The 24,105-nt window shown below is 39.9% G+C and overlaps 1 protein-coding gene across 4 annotated transcripts in view; it reads left to right on the top strand.

Moving 5' to 3' along the window:
* The window catches only part of LOC134655059 (uncharacterized), a 46,982-nt gene that overhangs the window by 21,896 nt on the left and 981 nt on the right, over nt 1-24,105 (top strand). The window contains exons 4-12 of one of the 4 annotated variants that reach the window (XM_063510518.1): nt 360-497; nt 1,193-1,304; nt 1,676-1,696; nt 2,482-2,573; nt 10,802-11,428; nt 17,603-17,692; nt 19,367-19,480; nt 22,222-22,300; nt 23,068-23,123. In XM_063510518.1, the coding sequence (XP_063366588.1) occupies nt 360-497; nt 1,193-1,304; nt 1,676-1,696; nt 2,482-2,573; nt 10,802-11,428; nt 17,603-17,692; nt 19,367-19,480; nt 22,222-22,300; nt 23,068-23,123 (1,329 nt within the window). Of the gene's footprint in view, nt 1-359; nt 498-1,192; nt 1,305-1,675; nt 1,697-2,481; nt 2,574-7,638; nt 7,719-10,801; nt 11,429-17,602; nt 17,693-19,366; nt 19,481-22,221; nt 22,301-23,067; nt 23,124-24,105 lie in introns of all 4 variants that reach the window. The other 3 variants (XM_063510520.1, XM_063510519.1, XM_063510521.1) reach the window with 3 other exon arrangements.

The following is a 24,105-nucleotide window of genomic DNA, read 5'->3' as shown; positions in this document are numbered from 1 at the left end:
GCGCCCTACTAAATCGGCCGGAAGATGGATTGTCTGACTTGTTTTACTAAACGTCCTCATCTTCGCTCTGCCGTCTATATACTCAGGCGATAAAGATAAAGATAAAAGATAGTTTATTCAAGTAGGCATAATTACAATGCGCTTATGAACGTCAAATAAAGCTAGGTAGACCGACCCTACACCTCTGCCCCGAGAAGATTTAAATCCCCCCTCAATTGGAGGAGGGTATCCCAATATGGGACCGGCAACAAACTCGGCGGGACACATCTTTTCAAAAAAAAATTACATCTTATAATTAACATGCATGCGAATCTTACTTTCCTTTAGAATGTTTTAACTTTATTTTCATATCTTGACAGCCTCCACCGATTCCGGGCATGCGGCCGCCGCTGGGCTCCCCTGGCGGACCGGTACCGGCCCCCAAGTCTTCCATGGGCTTCGTGATGCCAATCTACACCATCTGCATCATCGTGTTCTTCGTCTACACGCTGAGCAAGGTATTATGCTTATGTTTTAGTTCTTTGCCTCTATGGCCTCCTTCACTGGGGTCTACGGGCTGGGAAGTGTTATTTTACAACTATCGAATGGGTTACGTGAAATGTACACTAAAACTGCAGATTCGTGTCTACGCTCGATATACAGTCACCACACGGGATTGTTGTGCCATTTGGGGTTCTAGCTAAATTGGACATCCATAGCGTAAGTATGGAAGAACCAATTTAGCTAGGACCCTAAATGGCGTTACAATGCATGCAGACGTGCAACTTATTTACAAGAATTCTATTTTTTTTTCTACATATAATCAGCCAACGTGAAGCGCTGGTGGTCTGGTGGTAAGAGCGTGCGACTTTCAATCCGGAGGTCACGGGTTCGAACCCCGGCTCGTACCAAAGAATTTTTCGAAACCTATGTACGAAATATCATTTCATATTTACCAGTCATTTTTCGCGAGGAAACCGGACTAATCCCAATAAGGCCTATAGTTTACCCTCTGGGTTGGAAGGTCAGATGGCAGTCGCTTTCGTAAAAACTAGTGCCCACGCCAATTCCTGGGATTAGTTGCCAAGCGAACCCCAGGCTCCCATGAGCCGTGGCAAAAATGTCGGGACAATGCGAAGAAGATGATAATCAGCCAACATTAATTGTAAAAATGCTCAGATTAGTCAAGTAACACTCTCATCTATGTTTCCAGATCCTGTTCAAGAGGACTGGCTCCATCCCCTATGAGCACGTGGCTCCCGACCCTCAGTTCCGCCGCAGAGTCTTCAGGGATGACTCCAGGGCTTCACCTGATTCTAAACTGGGTGAGATAAAATTTTTGTAATTTCTATGTTCATCATTTTCACTTCTAAGTCCCGGAGGCCTTTTACTAAAATATGATTTTTATTTTAGACAAGGTTGCAAATTCAGAAACAAAATGAAAGCATCTAGGAGGATTAGATTCTTCCAGATCATTGTTGTGTAACACTATGTGACAAAACGAGTATCTTGCACGAAAAGCCGTGCACAAGGGATTTAAAATAAATAAGTCACATTTCTAATGTCGGACTTAAAAATAATACATTTGTTTTACACATCGTACCGAAATATCTACCTAAAAATCCAAGTTAGAATATGCTGCCAGGAATGCGTTTATTTAAAAAAAAACAATATCTTTTGTCTCTGTTGCACGCAGGACCTAAAGAAAGGGACGCAAGTAAGTACCGATTTAGTTGTTTTATTCAACCACAAACAGGAAAACGGGATATCGGTTATCAGAAAACTAATTAGGTCCACAAGTAGGGCATCGGTTCATTAATAATAATTAAAATTGGTGGTTATAGTCATTAGTGATTATATAAAAAAAACTCGACAATGGTAAAGTCGAGATTAATAAATAGTGAACTATAAAGTTCAAACAATGTTGAATCAGTAAATAATACAATTTAATTAAAAGTCCAAAATTAAGAGATCAAAATAGAAAATATAAGGCAGAGGTAGGCTAGTCGAAACAAACGACGACTAAAGGTACTTAAAACCATACAACAAATGATACCTTTGATAGTGTTGACAATATTAATTACTATCATGATGAAAAAGTGTAACAAAGTGTTCCGAGCCATAATGGTAAAGATCGTCATGATAATAATGTAGAAATAGTCAACAAAAGCGTTTCTAACGATGATGATAACCATAATCTCAATGATGTGGATGATAATGTTGTACCTACTTATAGATAGACTAAAAGTAATGATAGGTTTTGTAAAGTTAAACAATAAAGTTAGGTCAGTTCAGCAAACAGGGTACATGTAAACGAAAGCGCTTTAAACCGTAAAGACGATAACAGTGATGTTGAAGATATTAGTCGAGTTGATAATGATAATGTAGTTAGAAAATTTGCGGACCTACAAATAACAGGGAAGATTTAAACAAAAGGCGTTATAAATATCAAGATCATAAACAAGATCTAAATGATGCTGACGATATTAATGAACGTGACAGGGGACGTGGAATTGGAAGCGCTGAGGGCGCGACTCGAGGAGACCGAGCGAGCCATGCAAAGGATCGTCGGCCAGCTCGCCAAGCGAGACGCGGTACAAACAGCAACATTCCTAATTGTACATCGGTGTACCATAAGTGTAGGCATAAGGTCCACCGATGAACAGTTAACCGTGTGGGATGGTACTAGCCCTGAATGGCCTGGGAAATGTTTTCAAAGTAGATCCTGTAGGTTTTAAGTGGAGAGTTGGCTGGTTTGGTTAATACAATTGTATAAGGTCAATGCGAAGAAGATATAAAATTTTAGGTTGGGAAGACCGTCCTAGGGCAATAAACTCGTTTATGTATACGTACTTCACTCGGTGAAGTCAGAAATGGAGGGATTAGAAGTGACGAACGCGCTGGTAGAGACGGTATTCGTCAGATTGACCCTATTTAGCAAAAAATAATCTTTTTTCGTCGGTACAGTCTGCAGCAGAAGTTGCTAAGCGAGCCTGATGTTCAAAATTATTTTGACGCGACTTTATTGTTAAAAGAATAAGAGCGTGTCAAGGTAATTTTGAACACCTCGCACGCTTAGCAACTTCTACTACTGACTGTACATTGACCCTTTCAGAATAAAAATATATTGCATTTGATTATGTGTCTCAGCAGTGTACATTTCTACTGTTGTTCTTCGGTAAGTTGAACCCGAAGATTATCTGAATTATCTCATTTACTTTTTCTTACAAACGGCAATTAGGTACTGGTTCAGATTGTATGAACATTCCGCAACTAATCATTATAAATTTACAGTAAGTGTGGTTACCGATTAAATATATGATATCAATGGTCGAAAGTGTTTTGTTGAAATAGTTCATTCTGGTAAAGCACTGCGCCTAACCTAAACGCACTGGCGTCCATCGGAAACATAAACTTTTTTTTTTGTACCTAAATAGCTTCATATCCAGTACCAGCCAGCTTTCCCTAAGGTTGAACTGATACTGTCCAAGCCAAAACGTCATTTGTTACTATAAACATGCAGCCAGCCTATTATGGATAGCTTTATCCATCTTTATCCACGTGATAAAATAACTGTCACTGTTTAACACCATGGGAAAGAAAGTGACGGACACCGTTTTATCACGCTGTCACGTAGACAAGAACGACCATCATATCCGTACAGGGCATTTTGGCTTGGCAAATGTAGCTAGCTTGCGGCATGGTGACGGTTAGTAGGTGTGACGCACCCAAACATAATGCATCCAGACGAATGCCGACCTTATAACGTAGAACTTAGACCCCTTTTGTGCGTATCCCTTTTAATACATATTAAGACCTTTTGTAGCGCGAGAATCTTCGAGTTTTTGATAGTAGTGTTTTAACCTCATGAAATACGCGTATTTAGTTCGTATTGATGAATCATAAACTCATAGTCCCCATTTATACCTGAGATGGAGTATCTTTCAAAATTAAAAACATTCGGTGACTCATGTCATCTACATACAATTTATAACCTATAAACCCAAAATCTAGCAAACTTCGAAAAAATCTTTGGTTAGTTAACTAACAGTTATAGACCTTATCGCAAAGACATAAGATTTATCCACAACCAGTGTACGCTTGGCTCATATCCAAGGCTGTTTTCGTCTGATGCATCGTGCTATTCCGGTCAGAGTCCTCCGTCATTTTGTTTTCGCACTATTTTTAGATTTTTTTTTATTAATGTTTTCTTTGAAAGCGAGAGTGTATTAATCGTATGTTTGGTTAATTGTTTTATTTGCGTTCAAATGATTTATGATTTGAGGCTATTTTCTTATTGATTTATGATATATATTTTTCAACTGAAAATAATAACTTATAATAATGAAACGATATAAAAAGTTAAATACATACATGTTTTAGTACCTAAGTAGAGATAGCAGTCTTTTCTATCTGATATAGATATGCATTAGTTATACCTACATATTATAATTTTACTTATATATTTATTTCAGTTAACATAATTTATAGTTATCAACCTCCAGGTCTATTTTTTTGTATTTTCCTTTTGCAGTACATCTTTTGTATTGCATTTTTGATGTGTTTATATGACTGTTTGGTTTTCTAAATAAATTTAAAAAAAACATACAGAAATAAAGTCAACAATACATATAAGTAGCTAAGCTGGTGAATTAATTATTCAAAATTATTTTTCGAGGTATTCGAAAACACATTAAGAAATTAAAAACATGTGTAAATAATTTCGCCCTCTACCGCTTATCTACTTTATCTGTTGACTGTACATAAAATAAAATGCACTTATACAATTTCGGTTTCATCTACTTGTAACATTCGATACACAAACACAAACACAAATCTTCTGATCATGGTTGATAGCATTTCGGAACATCTTGATAGAGGTATCCAGGGTGATGTACTGTATCTCGATTTTAGGAAGGCTTTCGATCGCGTGGATAACGATATTTTGCTGCAAAAATTAAGCTGCATTGGCTTTTCTACTGGATTGCTCAAATTCTTTGCAAGTTATCTACGTGATCGACAGCAATTTGTCCGGCATGGTTGCTTTGTCTCGGCTCCTTATCATACTCGATCGGGCGTCAGTCAGGGTTCTATACTAGGACCATTCCTGTTCGGAATTATGATTAATGACCTCCAGTCTGTTCTAAAGTCATGTCAATGTCTCCTGTACGCTGATGATTTAAAGTTAGTTTACGGTGTGGAGCAAGGAACAGACTGTGAATCATTGCAGGCGGACCTCAACTTGGTCTTTCGGTGGAGCATGGAGAACAAACTTCTTTTCAATTTTGCCAAATGCTGTGTCTGTACTTTCAGCCGCTCGCGCGCTCCAATACTTGCACAGTACTTTCTGGGATCAGAGCCCATAAATCGTGTGTTTTCTGTTAAGGATCTCGGTGTGGTCTTCGATACGCGTCTCACATTCCACGAGCATATAGTGTCACTTGCTACCGACTGCTATCGAAGACTGGGCTTTGTAATCCGCAACATGCGTAACTTTAAAGATCCATTGGCTATTAAGCTAGTGTATAACGCCTTGGTCAGAAGCAAGTTAGAGGCTTCCTCGATCGCATGGTTACCACATGAATCAACGTACGCGTTACTGCTGGAGAAAGTGCAAAAGGCTTTCTTAAGGTTCTTGTACAAAAAGATTTATGGGTACTACCCGTTTCTATATCCAACCAAGTACCTCTTGGGAACCCTTGGATACAACTCATTAGAAGTCAGACGGACTTTTAATTTGATAATTACTGCGTGTCGAACACTGCGCGGAGAGTCGGATTGTCCGGAACTAGTTAGCCGCCTCGTGCGACTATTTGTTCCAGGTGTCTCCAGAATAGATCTCAGGCCTCGGAGACGCGTTCTTTTAGCTGTGCCGGCTGCGCGAACTGTGTCGCGAAAGAACTCGCCACTGCCGCGCGCTCTCTCTCTCCTTAATGCGCTCTTGACGTCAGCACCGGAATGCGATCTGATTGCATGGCGATGGGCGGCCGTGAGAAACGAATGCTTGAGGTTCTGTGAGGTGATGGATGCTAGGCCTTCGAGTGTAACGTAATCGTTTGTTATCCGTGTGTAATGTAAATAGTATCAATTGTTATAATTATGTTGTTATGTGTAGTGTTAGTTTCACGACGTATTGGTTTATCTGTAATGTTGTGTAAACGTATTTATAAATAAATAAATAAATAAATAAATAAAATATAATCTCAAATTTATAAATAAACCTCACGTAAACGTGCACAGTAATTAATGAGATGACAAATGACAGATTCATTAGAAGTGTCCACGCGGTGCCAACTTATAGTGAGCGCATCTATATTTATCTAAATACGATTAATATATGACATGACCAATTGAGCTGATGATTTATGGAGCGATCGATAATCGATTCTGAAGATTTATGACCTGCGGAAGAGTTCTAGCTAGCAAGGCTCAAACCCGGTTTATAAAATACTGGTAAATACCGGTTTATTTCGGTTTTCCTCCGAACATTCATAAGAACGCGAGCGTTTGAAGAACTTTACTGTAACCTAAATAAACCGGTTTAATCGACGCGCGACGAGATGCCTGGCCGGTAAGAAGCTTTATGGAAATATTCTCCTAAAAACCGGTTTAAAAATAACGGTTTTGCGCCAAGTACATTTTAAGCGATGGTTTTCCGCCAAGTACATGATAAAATAAAACCGATGGATTGATACCAAATCTACTCCACATACGGAGGTATCATAAGATTATAATTATCATTTATTTGTAGAGCCATAAGACCGTTTCTCATATTTTTGCGGCCTTCGAAGATTAACATGTTATTGCAGGTGACTGTACTTTATCTAAACCAACTTCCTTTAGCTCAACTAATGTTCAATTTTATACAGGTTGTCACGGCCATATAAGGCCAGGGGCCCGTTTCTTAAAAGCTTGTAACTTGTAATACAAGCGGATGTAATTGTTTGACAGCTTTTGTTAGAAAGGGACTTCCACTTTTATTACAAGTTACAAGCTTTAGAGAAACGGGCCCCTGGTGCACCTTAGTAACAATTAGGAAATTTAGGAATAACAAAACAAAAGCTTTAGTGTAAGGCCTGAGTGGACGCTCGAAGCGGAGCGTTCGGCGGTGCGTGCAGCGTGGCGTCGGGGTCACGAGTGATTTGAGCACTAAGGCCGCTCCGATCGGTTTGCATTTGTTTAACATGCACGCCGCACGCCCCACCCCACTGCACGCCCAACTCGAGCGTCCACTCAGGCCTCACACTTAAGCTTAATTCAGGATGTGTAAAATTGTGAGTTGAGTCTTGTGCAGGTTTAATCCTGTGGCCCTGGTGAAAAAGGGTACAACTCTCGCGCAGCTTAGGTGTAAAAGGGCACAAGTGTTACGTGGAACTTACGCTCTTTTACACCCGCGCTGCCCAAGACTTGTATCCTTATTCCACAGTCATTTGTTCACAGTAAGAAAGATATCTAATAAAATATCGAAACCAACTACCTTTTTGGCGAGTTGCACGTTTAATCAACGAACTGATCAATTTTAAAATGGCGGCGGCAGATGTCATCCCATCTGTCAGTCAAACTTTTCATTCAAGTAAAATTCAATGAATTTACCAAACTATGTTGACAATTTGGTACAACTGACCCTTAGTGCAGCTTCTAATGTGCAATGTTACGCAGTTGTCACGGCCATATCGGGCCTGGTAGCGGAGGTGCACCAGCAGATGGAAGCGAGCTACGCACAGAGCCAGCAACGACAGGTCATTGCATGGCGATGCTTTACTCGGCCACGACATTGAACGACTTGCAACCATATGTTGGAGCGAGACACAGCGATCGGACCTTTCGTTCCCTATGGTTGTCGCTGCCGGCGAAGTCGCTCTATGTCGACGGCCCGGCCACATCGCGGGGCGGCGACAGCGACGAGCGGCGGCCATAGGTTGGAGAGACACAACAATACACACAAATATGGCCGCCGCTCGACGCTGCCGCCGGTCGCTTGCGTCCGGTCTGCCTTACGAATGCCACACTAGCGAATGGCACACTAGCGATCTTTAAAAATTAAAATATCGCAATTTTTGGGCACTCTTTGTGGGCATATCAGTATATATCGCGCTTGCCATTTTCCACAGTGCATTAGTCATTACAAAGACGCAGATAGACGAACTTCGACGTTCGCGATAATCCCACTATCGTTGTAAGAAAATCATACCCATACTTTCTATAGAAGAAAAATTGTCTCAATTTAGAGACACGCCGTTATGGTGCCAAAAAACAACATGAAAAATGTCCAAAAGTGGGTGTAATATTTTTTTAGGAAGGTGTTGCAAACGCTAAACGCAATCTGGCTAGTGTGGCATTTGCTTTTCTTTCGTTTTTTTTTCTGTCTGTGCCATTCATCCGATATACCTACTTATTTTTGCGCCTTACATCATTGCTATTATCGTGGCATTATTATCACTATTTACTATATTTCAGTTGCAATTTTCAGCATGTTTATTTTCGTCGTTTGCCGCGTGTTCCACAATATTGCTTAACGGAAAGAGACGTTGCTATATCATAGAGCGAGAAGCGTCTTTTCCGGTTGGCATATCCTGTGTTTTTGACTCGTTTCATCTGTCTGTCTGTGCCTAAGCTACCATGTCAGAACTAACGCTCATCAATATCTAACTAAAAATTCTGATAATTAAATTAATAAACGTGAAATAAAACATAAATTCGAGTTGTCAAAAAAGTAGTCCTAAGGGCCACCCCACACTAGCGTCTCCCGAAAGTCGGCGTCTACTCAACTCTATGGCTGCTGCTCGACGCAACTGCGCCGCGACGCCATTTTCCATAGCGCTGACTAGACGCCGACGCTCAAAAGACGCTTGTGTGATGGCTGTGTACGGTTCAAGTGTCGAGCGGAGCGTTCGGCGGAGCGGGCAGCGTCACAGTGGTTCCTGCACTGAGGTCGCTCGCATACGCTTGTATTTGATTGACACTGACGCCAAACGCTCCAACCTGGAGGACCTACTCGGAACTTAGGTAGGGGAGACCGAGGTGAATTAAAACAGAGGAAGGTAAAACAACGTCAATTTTGCTTAGCTTGTCCCACCGTCCGCTGGTTCCACTATATGCATCCTTGCCTCAATATAAATAAATATAAATATTATAGGACATTCTTACACAGATTCATATTCTTTTCAATATGATTATAAATACCGCAAAATTAACGTAGTTTCAACTTACCTCTGTTTTAAGTCACCTCGAGCTCTACTTAAAAGACCGTGAGCATAATCTTGTAAAGTTTTTTTGATATCACGAATTGATGCTTAATGGTAATTATCTGTGCTAAATATAAATAAACAAATAGGTACACATTTAGAGGAATCTGTTTATTAATTGATAATCCACGAATAATAGTAACTTAATTAATTTTTTTGTATATCGTTGTTAAAAAAATATTTTTAAATAAATACATATGTATAATTAAATAATAAAAACATATAAAATTTGATTAATAAGTGTTTTTTTTTATGCTTATTTCGCACTCTTTGAATTAGAATGAGATTGTCGTTGCAGTGGTTTTACTTTTCGCTTCGTTTAGCTACTGTATGATAGACTTGCAGTGTGGTTGTTAGTAGAAATTTATATTACCCAATATTACATTTTTTGAGGGTTCTTTTTCTGTGTGTGTTGTGTAGACTAGTTTTGGTTTGGTCTTTTTAAAAGGCGACACGGTGGCGACATGCAATATAAAAATTATAAAAAAGCTAAGCAACTAGGTCTTAGGGCGTCCGCTAGCTGGTGCGAGTGCACGGAGCGGGCGCACGCACGCGGGTGCCATTGTAAGTAAAATCCGACGCACGCGTCCGCGCCAGTTAGCAACGCTCATACTATTTTCCGTTAACCCGCTCCGTGCAGCCGCGCCAGCTAACGCAGCGTACTACGTAGGCGAACAGCACGCGAACGAGAAGCGAAGCGATGCGGCGCGGGGTGAATCAATCCTTTGATACCTATAGAAGTGTCCTACGTGGGCGATCTCGTTGCGAACGCCACTTTGTTTCGCGTTCGTGATTTGTTCGCTTACGTAAGACGCAGCGTAAATAGCGGGCGCCCTTAGCAGCTAACGCTAATGTCTGTCACTTAAAACTCTTAAAACTTCTTAAACTATAAATACTGAAGGATGCACAAGTAAATACAACTTGTTACAGACTCATCTATCACACATTCACCAATCACATTACGAGACTCAATTCTTGGATTGCGATTGGTCAATTCGTGACGCTTGTCGCTTGTCGTGTCGCTGCCGTGTGGCCTGTAGAGCGTCTAAAAGTGATGAGTCCAGGGGAAAAACGATACGAGATTTTTTCTAAATTATAGCTCTTATTCGTCCTCCAAATTCTATTACTAAAATGTTATAGGCAAGCCTCGTCGAAAAAACGCCCGTCATTTTGAAAGCATCGTAATTTAAGACCCATTTATGATTCGAAAATGTTCGTTCACACGGGTTCTACGTACTCTCTAAAGAAGTCTATGTTGTACGGAACAGAAGAGCTAATATGGCCGGCTCTTTATCATTTGTCACGATGCCTGTCACATTCTAACAAGTATGTAAGTGCGAAAGTGACGCATGACATGACAGGTAATAAAAACGCGACCATGATACCGCAGCAGGGTTATATTTTCAAAATGACGGATATTTTTCCGAGCCTTGGTTTTAGTGCTGTAAATAATGGCAAGACTCTTTAAAAAACAGATTTTTTAACCCTAAACATAATAAACCGGACTTACAGCGTATTCCCCTCGACTCCTCCGTTTCTCGTATCTCATAAATCTAATCTATTTATAAAATTTCCAGGAACCTCAAGAAAACCACACACGTCCATACACAAATGGTTCCGTTCACAGCTCGCCTATTATCATAGCTAAGGAGAAGACTCCAGAACCAGAAGTTGAACCGAAAGAACCGAGTCCAGAAAAAGAAGCATCTCTTGAACCGGCAGAACCGAGTCCAGAGAAAGAGGCAACCCGTGATCCGAGCCTAGAAAAAGAGGCTTCCCCTGAACCGGCAGAACCGAGTCCGGAAAAAGAGGCTTCCCTTGAACCGGCAGAACTGAGCCCAGAGAAAGAACCTTCCCCTGAATTGGCTGAACCAACCCTAGAAAAAGAGGCTACGCCTGAACCTGAACCTAAAGAACCAAGCCCTAAAGAACTGACACCAGAACCAGAAGAATCAGAGGAAGAATCACTAGAAAAAGAACCAGAACGTGGCCATCTCGAAGAAGATTTGCTGAAACTGTCAGAAGACATTAAAGAAAAGAAGGATAACTTGGCCAAGTCCACGAAAGACTTTTTGAACGAAGCTAGGGAAAATGCGGAGAAGACTGTAGAATTGCTGAAGGAGGCTTTGAAAGAAGATTCTCCGGTGGAAGACGAAGACGAAGAGGAAGAGGAAGTTGATCCTGATAAGGAAGTCAGCGTTAAGGTGAGTTTAGACTTATGTACTTACAGGCCCCAATTTCACCACGGTGACAGGTGCGACAATTGTAAAACATCACTGTTGCTGACGTCACAGGCATCCATGGGCTACGGTTACCGCTTACCATCGGGCGGGCCGTATTCCTGTTTGCCACCGCCAGTGTATTATTTTAAAAAAACTTTATTATATCGGAAAAAAACAGATATTTCTCTTACCAAGTTTCTGACAATTGTCACAAGAAACACGACAATTGTCACATAATTCCGACACAGAACTCATTTCCTGTCAAGAATTGCCGACAATTCTTTTAAATCTTGTGGCAATTGTCAGAAACTTGGTAAGAGAAATATCTGTTTTTTTCCGATATAATAAAGTTTTTTCTAAATAATACACTGATGGTGGCAAACAGGAATACGGCCCGCCCGATGGTAAGCGGTAACCGTAGCCCATGGATGCCTGTGACGTCAGCAACAGTGATGTTTTACAATTGTCGCACCTGTCACCGTGGTGAAATTGGGGCCTGGCGGTCTAGCATGAGTACACAACTCATGCAACAACTCAACGCGCGCGTGTCCATACTTGAAGTCGCGCTAGATGTATGGAATCGCGCGCGAGAACGCAACTCATGCTAGCAGGTCAGAACTTGACGCAGCGTTTATAAGCATTGACTTGTCTTATGTGTTCCGTTTTTGTCATATTTTCTGTGTCAACTGCTTTTCTGCAGTTGTGTGGCTGATATAAGAATTATCGAAAAAAAAAACCTGTATTTTCACAAAAACTCGGAGAAATTATACGTGCTTGGTATATGCGCCGCCGCGTAACTTCCCGCTTCCACGACTTAAAAATGCTTCACGCATAAATTATGTATGTAGAGTCGTGAACGCTGCTCGTACTGTTAATGCTTGAGAAAGGAGACCTAAAGTCTCCGAAAAATGTCGCGCGAGTGACTTAAAACAAGTGTCTAAACCGTAAAATTATTCAATCTAAGACAATTTAGTACAGACGCGTATTGTCAAAGTTAACTTTGTAGCCACAGTAAACTGCCATCTTTCGACAACATGATTAAAACTTTTAGAATGCTATTTGACTTTGAAAAATTATGTGTAATATGTGTTAACAAATTTAACACCTATCATTGAAAGAATAAGGATCAAAGTTCAAATCTTTGATCCTAGTAAAATAACGCGACGTATGAGTAGTAGATTATTGTCTGTCCCACGCCAGCTCAGAAAATGGTTTGGTAGCGATCCTGGTAGTAAAACTGATCTAGTAGTGTGTGTATCTACCGCGCCACTGAAAAGTGTGATGGTGTCAATAGCGTAAATATGTACTCGATGTAGGAAGTAAATGGGTAGGTGTGCGTAGGCCGGGGATGCGGGTGACGGCATGGTGTGAATGTAAAATGTCGTCAGAGCGGCCGTTGAAGGTGAAGAAATTCAACTACGTAATAAACGTGAAGTATCTGTGGCTCAGTCATGGACATCAGATATATATTCACAGGTTTTGAGAGACGATGATGGAGTAGAATTCTCTGTCAGAGTGAAACAACGGGTAAATATCACACCGATTGTGAAGAATTTAAAAACAAATTTAAATCCTGTTAACAGTGATACCAATCCGCAAGTTACTTCCGAGCGAGGAGATATGAGGTTAGAAGAAAAAAAAAAGATGAAAGCATTTGAGTAAGGACTGTTTAATATATTATAAAAATACATTGGAAAATATGTTAGTGTGGACGATGTCAGAACTACATAAAATAACTAAAGGCAAAGTTCACGCACGTCTTTTGCGAAAACATGCCTCAGATAATAAATTCAAGCTTCATTACTAAACCGGCTGAAAATAACAAACAAGATAAGGAAAATATAAATTAATTAATTAACGGCTAATAATCGTTATAACGCTTGAAAACAACTTGTTATTGCAGTTGATAATACTTTAAGGAAAAATGTAATGTAACTAATTAATCTACTCACTACCGCGCCACTCGCATATCAAAGGACTACTTAAAGCTATATCTTCAGTCGTAGTTTCATTGCGATACAATGTGGATGCCAATGCCTCCATCGCCGGTCGGACATGGTCATGGGACGGGGGTACGATTACCTCGTCCCATACCTACAAATGGTCTTGGGGGGGCGGTGCTGCCCAAAGAATACCTACAACAACCGGGGGTGATGTACACCCCACTTATACCGCCTTCATTGCCCCCATCCATCGTCACCTCCATTCTCTCCGTCACCACTACCGCCTCCGTCAACTCTATCGTCTTTCATGTCCTCGTCAACCAACGCCACCAACAAGCCTGTGGCGGTGGTTGCACCATACCGCCAGGAACCCAATCGGTGTACGAGGATCCAACGATGATTAGACCTATTCCACCGCCAGCAGCTGTTCTTAGAGCGGCAGGAGCGGCGAAAACCCCCATCAACCACAAGGATTGGATAGAAGAGGAGTGGGATCTATAGTAAAGCTCTGGATCTTGCGATAAAAGGAAGATTTAAAAGTGAGTTAATATTATATACAACATAAATTGCGTAAATTCATAAATTACGTAATTTCAAATTGGGGGGGTCTGGACGTGGACATCGGATGATGGTAACATGACGTAGGAGGAAACGGGGTCATTCGAAGCATGATTTTTGGATGATTCTAGGGGGGGATGATTCTAAAAATAATTTATGAACAGCCCCCATGTCGCTTCAACGAGTTCAATGATTCAGACATTTATGTGAAGAATATTTGGAAAATATATATGCCCGTGAGAGGCGCAGTTCAACATACAGTTTGAGTGATTAAAAAAGTGCAGTGCTTAATTTTATTTATATCTTTTCCAGACAATGACTCTTTCCAATTCTGACGCATACTATTTTGGAAGGATAATGATTGAGCATATTGAAACTAACGAGTTTTTACTTACCTTACTGGCTTAGGGAAATGCCTATTTTTGTCATTATAAGTAAAATGTCTTACAACCTACCAACTTTTTTTAAAACAATTGTTGTGATTATTATTATTCATTCAAGGCGAATAATAGTACATTACTGCAGACGCCGGGAAAGAAGGGCTTGCCGGGTGAGTAGGTATAGCCGGCCGACCGTAGGGAGGCCGGATAGTGATACGAAACCGGCAAGACCTTTTCACGGCTAGGCATGTATAGTGCTTTTCTCAAACATGCAATGAAATAAAAAAATACACTACTCAAAAAAACAAATTTATAATCTTTATAATAAAAATCCAACTTCACAACAAACGTTTTTAGGGTTCCGTAGCCAAATGGCAAAAAACGGAACCCTTATAGATTCGTCATGTCTGTCTGTCTGTCCGTCTGTCTGTCCGTCCGTATGTCACAGCCACTTTTCTCCGAAACTATAAGAACTATACTGTTGAAACTTGGTAAGTAGATGTATTCTGTGAACCGCATTAAGATTTTCACACAAAAATAGAAAAAAAACAATAAATTTTTGGGGTTCCCCATACTTCGAACTGAAACTCAAAAATTTTTTTTTCATCAAACCCATACGTGTGGGGTATCTATGGATAGGTCTTCAAAAATGATATTGAGGTTTCTAATATCATTTTTTTCTAAACTGAATAGTTTGCGCGAGAGACACTTCCAAAGTGGTAAAATGTGTGTCCCCCCCGCCTGTAACTTCTAAAATAAGAGAATTATAAAACTAAAAAAAATATATGATGTACATTACCATGTAAACTTCCACCGAAAATTGGTTTGAACGAGATCTAGTAAGTAGTTTTTTTTTATACGTCATAAATCGCCTAAATACGGAACCCTTCATGGGCGAGTCCGACTTGCACTTGGGCGCTTTTTTTTTTTAATTTTCCTTCCAATCCCGCCATAATTGTTTTTTTTTTACGGAAGTCGTCCGTATTTCGCGTGTGTAGTGTTCGAATAGACCTTATTAGGACCATTATACACAATCTGATAATAAGAATCTCAATTTCTATAAATAAAATAAATGCAGAGGATTTTAAATATTGTCTATGGTCTCTGGTGACTTACGTATAGACAAAATTTTAAATTTATTCATCAACACATTGAATCATACAGATACGTATTCTTAATATCAGTACGTTCGTGTATAACAGGCGTTAACACGGATATTTTGGTCCGATAACCATTCATTCACTAAAAATAAAAAATATTATTCGGCTGTTTAGCCTGTTCATGGACACAGACCCCAGGTTTACATTAGAATAAAAAAAAAATACTTCCCGGCCTAGGCCTTCAATTTCGTATGAAATTCCTTTACAGTTCTCTGGAATTGCTCCGCCCTAAACGTGATACTTCGAAGCCTGATATAACGCCCGGAGCGACGACATTTCATTGCATGTTTGAGAAAATATAGTTGTCTCGGCGCACACTACGAATTTGTAGCCTTTGGCGTCGAGACACTAGGTCCGTGCCGTCCGTGGGGTAGGGGGGATCGGGGACTCCACAAGGCGCTCAGCAAACGCCTAAGGCAGGCCACAGGTGACCCTCGCGCAGGCAGCTTTCTCGCGCAAAGATTGGCCATAGCAATCCAGCGCGGGAACGCTGCCTGCGTGATGGGCACCCTACCAAGGGCGCAAAATTTTGATAGGTATTTTTAATTTTTTAGCTTTAGTTATCTTAATTGTAGTTAATTTTAGTTTTATATTCATTATATAACACTTATTATACAATAAATGAGTTCTTTCATTAGTATGTGGAGCAGCGTCGCAAATTACTTTGAGGAGACGTTAGGTGACATAAATGTAGAATTCACATCTTTTATATGTATCTTACTTTCGAAATTTGCCGCTTGCTTGTTGTGTATTGTCTTATTTTCTACTCATTTCGTCAAAGGTTGACTGGAAGGGATCTTATATAGGGATAAGTTCACCTTGTTGTATTTAATTCTCTATGTAACTATGTTTCTCGTATTTGTTTTTCTGTGTACAATAAATTATATACTTACATACATCATTGTCTATTATTTGTATAAACGTTTTTTTACTTGTTAAAGATTTAACATAATTAATTTCATTGTTTCATTTAAAACACCCTATAAATTGTATATTACATGAGAAAAATTAAAAACTAAAATTCCTCTTTAACAAAAAGTTATACTCCGTCACATTTTTGGGGACAAAAAACAAGACAACGAAAATAATTTTGACGAAATTAATTTCATTGTTTCATTTAAAACACCCTATTTCATAGTGCTCCATCAACCGCATCCCCGGCGCGATTACGCACACCTACCCATTTACTTCCTACATCGAGTACATACACTATTGATACCATCACACTCTTCAGTGGCGCGGTAGGTACACACACTACTAGATCAGTTTTACTACCAGGATCGCTACCAAACGTTCTGAGGTGGCGTGGGACAGACAATAATCTACTACTCAATACGTCACGTTATTCTACTAGGATCAAGGATAATTTGAACTTTGATCCTTATTCTTTCACTGATAGGTGTTAAATTTGTTAACAGACAATAAACTACTACTCGTATGCCCAAGCGATTTGTATTTCTATCGATCGGACTTTGTTACTGTGTATACCTTGAAAGTAATATCGTCTGACTTACGGCGAGTTGCACCAGCCACAGTTAACAGACTGATCAACGTCACGCGGCAGAGATCTTTGAAATTTCCCATACAATAAGATTTAGCGAACGCTTTAGCAGTTACAGACGGTTAAGTGCAACCGACCCTTAGTGGACGTTCCCAACCGAACAGCAGCGTTATCATGATCGCATTCTTATCACCGGTCATGCCGTGCGTCACTTTCGCACTTACATCGATCATCTTAGTGTAAGGCCTGAGTGGACGCTCGGAGCGGAGCGTTCGGCGGGGCGTGCAGCGTGGCGTCGGGCTCACAGGTGATTTGAGCAGCGTGCACTAAGGCCTTAGGCCGCTCGTTTGCATTTGTTTGACATGCACGCCGCACGCCCCGCCCCGCTGCACGCCCAACATGAGCGTCCACTTAGGCCTAACACTTAGTCCTATTGGCGACGTAACTTACGTCAAGGTTTTCAAAACCATGAGCATTCCAACACATACAAATGAACTTGCGTTTCGTTCCAAAATACTTATTTACCACGTCACTGAGACACGTGCCACAAAAGAATATTGAAAATTCAAAAATCGTGTAGAAAAATAGTCTATTCTCATTGGCTGGTGGCACAGGTGGTGGGGATGGAGCTGACTGCGCACACGACGGGTCGCGCCCCCGCCCCCGCCCCCGTCCCCGCGCCCGCGTCCACGCCCGCTCGATCGGTGAGAGCGCACTGCACGGTGCACATTGTGCAAACCATTTATGACAGTTGACCCTTTAATATTGCACGCATGTGTAGTGGTAGAGGTGTTTTTAAAAGGGGTTATTTTTCTATGTTAAATTTTAACTACTTTTCTGCTCATACAGGGTGTTTTTTCAACCCTTAGCTATATTCTGGTTAAAGACATTTTATTTACTCAAAAGACATGTTACATTTCACTTAATGAGTAGGTAGTTTACAATGTAAACAAGTGGAAGTTATGGCGATTTGCGTATATCAATTGGAGCTTACGGGATTGATTACATACTCGTACCTACATAGTTTAAGATGTTTAGTTAAATTTTTACATCCACCTTACAAAATTTGGCTACGGATTGAAAAAACACTCCGTAGGTCTCTAAAGGTTTAAAATTACTTTATAATAATAACAAATACTAAGAAATAAAACCCTTTTCGATAACCACTACATTTATGTATGTCACTATTGAAGAGTTTAAACAGTAGAATTAATAAAACTACCACTTACAAGTAAATATCAGTAGATGTTTCTGTTTAATACGGGTTACGTATAACATTCCAAATTAATAAAACGATTAAAACTCATACTGCCTATTGTTTATTATGTTAACATAAAAAACGATCTAAAACATCTCAACAGATCTAAAACTACTCGTGAAACTACTAAATTGTTCTAAAGTTTCAAAAGAATAACATTAAATCCGTGAAATAACGTTTCTTCCTGTAGTACAGTCATGTCGTAGTATATAAAACTGCTTATTGTAAAGTACACAGAATGTACCTATTCGCACTCTTAAGATTCTTTAATAAAAATTAACATAAATAAGCAGTTTTATTTCATTAACATGTCTTTTTAATTGACTAATGCACCTTCCTTTATTTAATGCACCACTAAAAATATTCGGATTGAAACAGGTAAGTTAATTCACTGTAGTTTGTCCGCCATTTTAGCTAACACAAAAACAATTTATATATAATATTTTTTTCTGCACCTACTTTATTCGATTTACTATTTAATTCGAATATATTTAACTTGCTTATGTTGCTATATTGCAATATCTATTGATTTTATATCGCTTTTGACCGAAGATTCTGCAGCAATTTCTCTAGTCTTTGGTTTATAAAGGCAGTTTTAAACAAATATCAAAATAACTTTACCGTATCGGGTAAAAAATATGTAGCAAAGAATTATTCACAGGGTCAAAATACTTTTCGTTGTCTCGTTTCTGACTGAAATAAAAAAGTCGAGTGCTATCGCATGTCTTTCTAGCTATAGATTATATTTTACATGAGAAAAATTAAAAACTAAATTTCATCACATAGAAAAAGCTACACTCCGTCACATTTGTGGGGACAAAAAACAAGACAGCGAATATAATTTTGACCCAACAGTCGAAGAGGTAAAAAGTAAAGTCGAAGACAAAATCGTGCCTCCAATTTGACACCTGAGGTGAAATCTAGCTGTCAAAAGTTGACATTTGACAATTCACCACAAAACGCATGGCGCCATCTTTATCAGGGGACACGGTTTGTCCACTTTACATCGCTTCTATAATCTATTAACTCTCAGCTATGAAAGAAAAATTGCAACTATCCGTTGTTCCAACTTACAAGCAAAAAGCGACCCTATCCCACTGACACAGCGTCCATATTGCAGCACGAGGCCGACGAGGTGAAGTCCATATTCCTGGAGACCCATATCCCGCAGCAGTCGAGGGTGCTGGTGGCCGATTTCGAGGACAGAGCCAAGCCGCACAAGAAACATGAACCGGTCAGTGAAAGTATAGACTTACGGCTTTATTTGATATGTTTTCTGAAAGAGCTACGAATTTGTATGATTCCATGTACATATGTATATTTTCTAAATCAAATTTCTATTACACCTTATGTGTATAATTGCATGAATTCTATAGTGATTTAAATTGTATTTTTTTTCCTTATTTTCTCGTAATGCATGTTAATTATAAGATGTAATTATTTTTGAAAAGATGTGTCCCGCCGAGTTTGTTGCCGGTCCCATAATGGGATACCCTCCTCCAATTGAGGGGGGATTTAAATCTTCTCGGGGCAGAGGTGTAGGGTTGGAGCCGGCCTACCTAGCTTTATTTGACGTTCATAAGCGCATTGTAATTATGCCTACTTGAATAAACTATCTTTTATCTTTTATTCATAAACGTCTGCTAAGTTAATCAGCTGATGATCATCGTTTGTCCCTCTCTATAGCATAACGACAGATAGGGACAAACGACGATCATCAACTGATTAAGTTAGCAGCCGTTTATGAATAACGCCACCAGACTATACCTGTGTAGGTAATACCTGTGTATTTGTGTAAATAAGAACATGCATTGTAATAGTTATAGCACAGAATAAATAATAGTACTAGGTACAGAAGATTCACCCTCTAGCAAAACGCGTCTATTACGAGATATGACCGCTAGGTGGCGCAAGCGCGAGCTGGCGTCTGTTCCGTAGCGGTGCGCGGCAACCACTATGGCTAGACACCAAAATTGGTGTGGGCCGCATGTACTTGTAGGGCCGAGACGAAATCTCGGAGTGAGCCACGCCTGACCATACACAAATATGAACATCCATTATTGTAATAGCTATAGGCAAGTGTGACTACCACCAGTTTGGCACTGTCGTAAACGCTATCGAGAACGTAACTTACTTTCTATAGTTTCTATGCATCTCGCTCGTACTCGCATATTAGTGCGAGCGAGATGTATAGAAAGTAAATTACGTAAAGTGTCATTCTATGGAACTTGCTAACTATGTAAACAAACCGCCATATTGAAATTGTCTCTGAACGATGAATTTACTAGTGACTTTTGTTTACATAGTTAGCAAGTTCCATATAATGACACTTTAAGAGCCAACAGGAGTGGTCATTTCTCCATACAAACGTACTCGACTGTTTCCTCCGTGGGTTTTAAAGCTAGAGCAATGATTTTTTCAACACAGATTAATATTGTCAATATCTGTGTCGGACCGTTTTGCTTTTTTTGATATTTTTGTTTTTTAAGGCGCTAGAGCCCTTCAAAAATGGCCAAAATGGCCTAATTGACTATGCCGCAATGAGAGGCGTGCTATTCAAAACTGACATCAATTAGTCAAAAAAGCAAAACGGTCCGACACAGATAATGTCATAATCATTTAGATTTCCAAATTTGGTTACGATTGGTTAAGTTTTGGAGGAGGAAACAGTCGAGTACGAAACCTCGATTTTTGATATTTTTACGCAGGATTTTTCGCCTTGTCCTTATCGCACTAGTTTTAGGAGCCGCTTCCGTTAGGGAGACGGGTATATTTACCTAAAATATTTAAATCTTAGCTCCTGTTGGCTCTTAAACGTTAGCTTACAGTCGCCATCAAATATATCGGAGCGGCCAAGGTGCTCACAAACCTGGGTTCGAAATTACCCAGATAATTATAGTCTGACAATTATCGCGATAATTATCCGATAAATATGGGATAATTATTCCAGGTATTGATGGTGCTATATTTATTTTCTTTGAATTCTTTGATAGAACAAAATAATTTGACATTTTTTGCTATTTTTTAGGTTATTATCAAGTGGATAATTATCAGGCATAAAGATCACGATAACTATTATTGATAATTATCCTTTCGAACCCTGTCACGAACATCTGAAGACGACTCTATTTTCAAGGCGATAGAGTGTGAGATATTTTTGAGCACATATCATATATTATCTTATGGCGACTGTATATGTCAGTTTTGACACTGTCAGTGACTCATGGTACGGGTACAGGCAGTAACAGTTTATCTTGATGATAAACTCGGATGATTTTAGGGACTCGGTTAAACAAAAGCATTGTTCATATGCAGTGCCATTAGCTAGCCAAAGGGCGGTTTACGTTCCGAGTAAGTAAACCCTATAAAAAACATCTTAAAATTCCACACTACTAGCACCTTTTAACAATTATGTACGATAAATATACCTACAGTCTAGTACTATTTTGTTCAATGTATTACTGGTTGAGATAACTCATATATTTGTAAAACTGATTAAATGATATTCTATCTGGGGGCACGGCAGTGCCCCCGCCAAGTCGATCTTTATTTTCTTTTAATTTCCTTCATTTTCTAATTTATCACATTATATTGTCATTGTTTGGCAAGCATACTAATTTAACATACCTTATTTCGCTATACATACGTTAGTCTTAACGAATAGTTACGTTACATTACGATACAAGTGCGAAAAATATGAAAATTCGCAAGCGATAAATTGAAACACGACCGAATCCCTTCGGTCCCTTTAAATCGACACGAGTTGCAAATTACCTTCTCGCACGGGTATTGTACAACGTTTTACAGTGCATAGGCCCTTTAAATTTTCGATATAGACACGTATTGTGGTAATTACCGCTCTAGGGCGGTAAAGTACCATATGTACTGTAAAATAAAAAAATACATGCCTACTTACACGTCAACCAGAGACCAAGACTTAAATAATTTACAATTAAAAGTTGTTTACTTTTTCAGACGGTGGTTAGCGGCAAGATGACGCTGTCTCTGATCCAAGACGCGCCTCAGGAGCAGGACTTGGCCGAAATCGACCCAGGTACCTTACTTTATGCATCCTCTACAAACAGCAACAACTGTAACTGTACATTGGTGGACCTTATGCTTCTTGTAATAAGGTCCATACTGATGCGACAGTTAACAGGTGGGCGATGGTACTAAGTACCGAGCTTCGAGACTTGCCAATTAAAACAAAAACTAAACGGTGTGCTGCCATTTAAATTATAAAAAACCGGCCAAGTGCGAGTCAGACTCGCGCACGAAGGGTTCCGTACCATCGAGCAAAAAACGGCCCCACTTAAATATTTGTTTTATTTTGTTATTAGTATTTGTTGTTATAGCGGCAACAGAATATATCATCTGTGAAAATTTCAACTGTCTAGTTATCACGGTTCATGAGATACAGCCTGGTGACAGACAGACGGACAGTGGGGTCTTAAAGGGTCCCGTTTTTACCCTTTGGGGGTACGGAACCCTAATATCTACTGTTTAGAAGTTTCCAACTCCGATCTGTAGTAAGTGAGGTGCGCTGTTTGATTCTGACTGCATGCCTACTGAAGTAATCTTATTGAATAAAATATGAGAGCTGGCAGCTTTCTCGCGCAGCGTATTAGCCTCGCAATACAGCAGGGAAATGCTGCCAGCGTCCTCGGCACCATGCGAAAGGGGTCCAATTTCTTAGATTTATTTTAATTTTATTTAATTTTTAGTTTTATTTAGATAAGTTAGTTTATTTTTTTTAATAGTACCATTAATTGTCACCAAGAACAAATTAAATTAATTCCATATAAAATATTGTTATTGCAGAATCGACGATGGATGACTTCAGCACAGCTAGTGCCATGACGCAGCCGGTTGCAGAGGTATTATATTTATATTTAAAATACTGAGGCGTGGAATTCCAAACAATCTCCTAAATTCACCGACACTGATAGTTTGACAAAATGAGTGTAACGTCGTATATATTTGACCTTTGACCTCCCGACTCCGTTCGTTAGTTTGTACCTTTAGATACAGCCTGGTGACAGACAGACATACGGACTGTGGAGTCGTAGTAATAGGGTCCCGTTGGGTACGGAACCCTAAAAAATAGTTAAAATTTCTTATATGTATAGGTAACTCCTGGGGTTTTACTATACGCGGTTTCCCTAAATATACACTTACTTACTTGGCTGGCACGATGACCCAAAATGAGTCTTGGCCTCCAACACAAGAGCACGCCACTTTGCTCGGTCCAGAGCAGGGATGTTTCGAACATCCGCAACCGCGGAACTTCCGCATTATTTTCAACATCCGCATCCGCATAAAATCGATGCGGATTTAATGCGGATGCGGATGTGGTACAGGTCGGTACAGGAACGTCTTAGCGTCGGCGTAAGTGCTAGACTGCTAGGTAATTTAGTCATTAACCAAAAAAACCTATTAGAAATGAGCAGTCAAGCGTGAGTGGGACTTAATGTACGGAAACCTTGGAACGCGAGTCCGACTCGCACTTGGCCGGTTTTTTGAAATAAAAATTACTAAAATGTAATATTTGACGATTTTTATGGTACTATCTTGACATCCGCATCCGCGGATGTGAGCCTTTAAAAATCCGCATCCGCATCCGCGGATGTCAAAAAATCGGCATCCGCAACATCCCTGGTCCAGAGCGGTATCACGCCAGCTTTCGCCGACGCCTCACGGAGATCTGCCTCCAGTCTGTACGCAGACCGATATTTAGGATGACCAACAGGACGGCGTTCCGTAGGCCCTTTTGGCTGCCCGGTCTTCATCCATCCTCTCGAGGTGGTCAAATATACACTCACGCACAGATTTAGAGGAACGCAAAAAAATAAATTACTA

Source organism: Cydia amplana, chromosome 16, assembly GCF_948474715.1.
Source record: "Cydia amplana chromosome 16, ilCydAmpl1.1, whole genome shotgun sequence".
Taxonomy (NCBI): domain Eukaryota; kingdom Metazoa; phylum Arthropoda; class Insecta; order Lepidoptera; family Tortricidae; genus Cydia; species Cydia amplana.
Note: the sequence above shows the minus strand (reverse complement) of the source record. Positions and strands in the feature narration are given on the sequence as shown.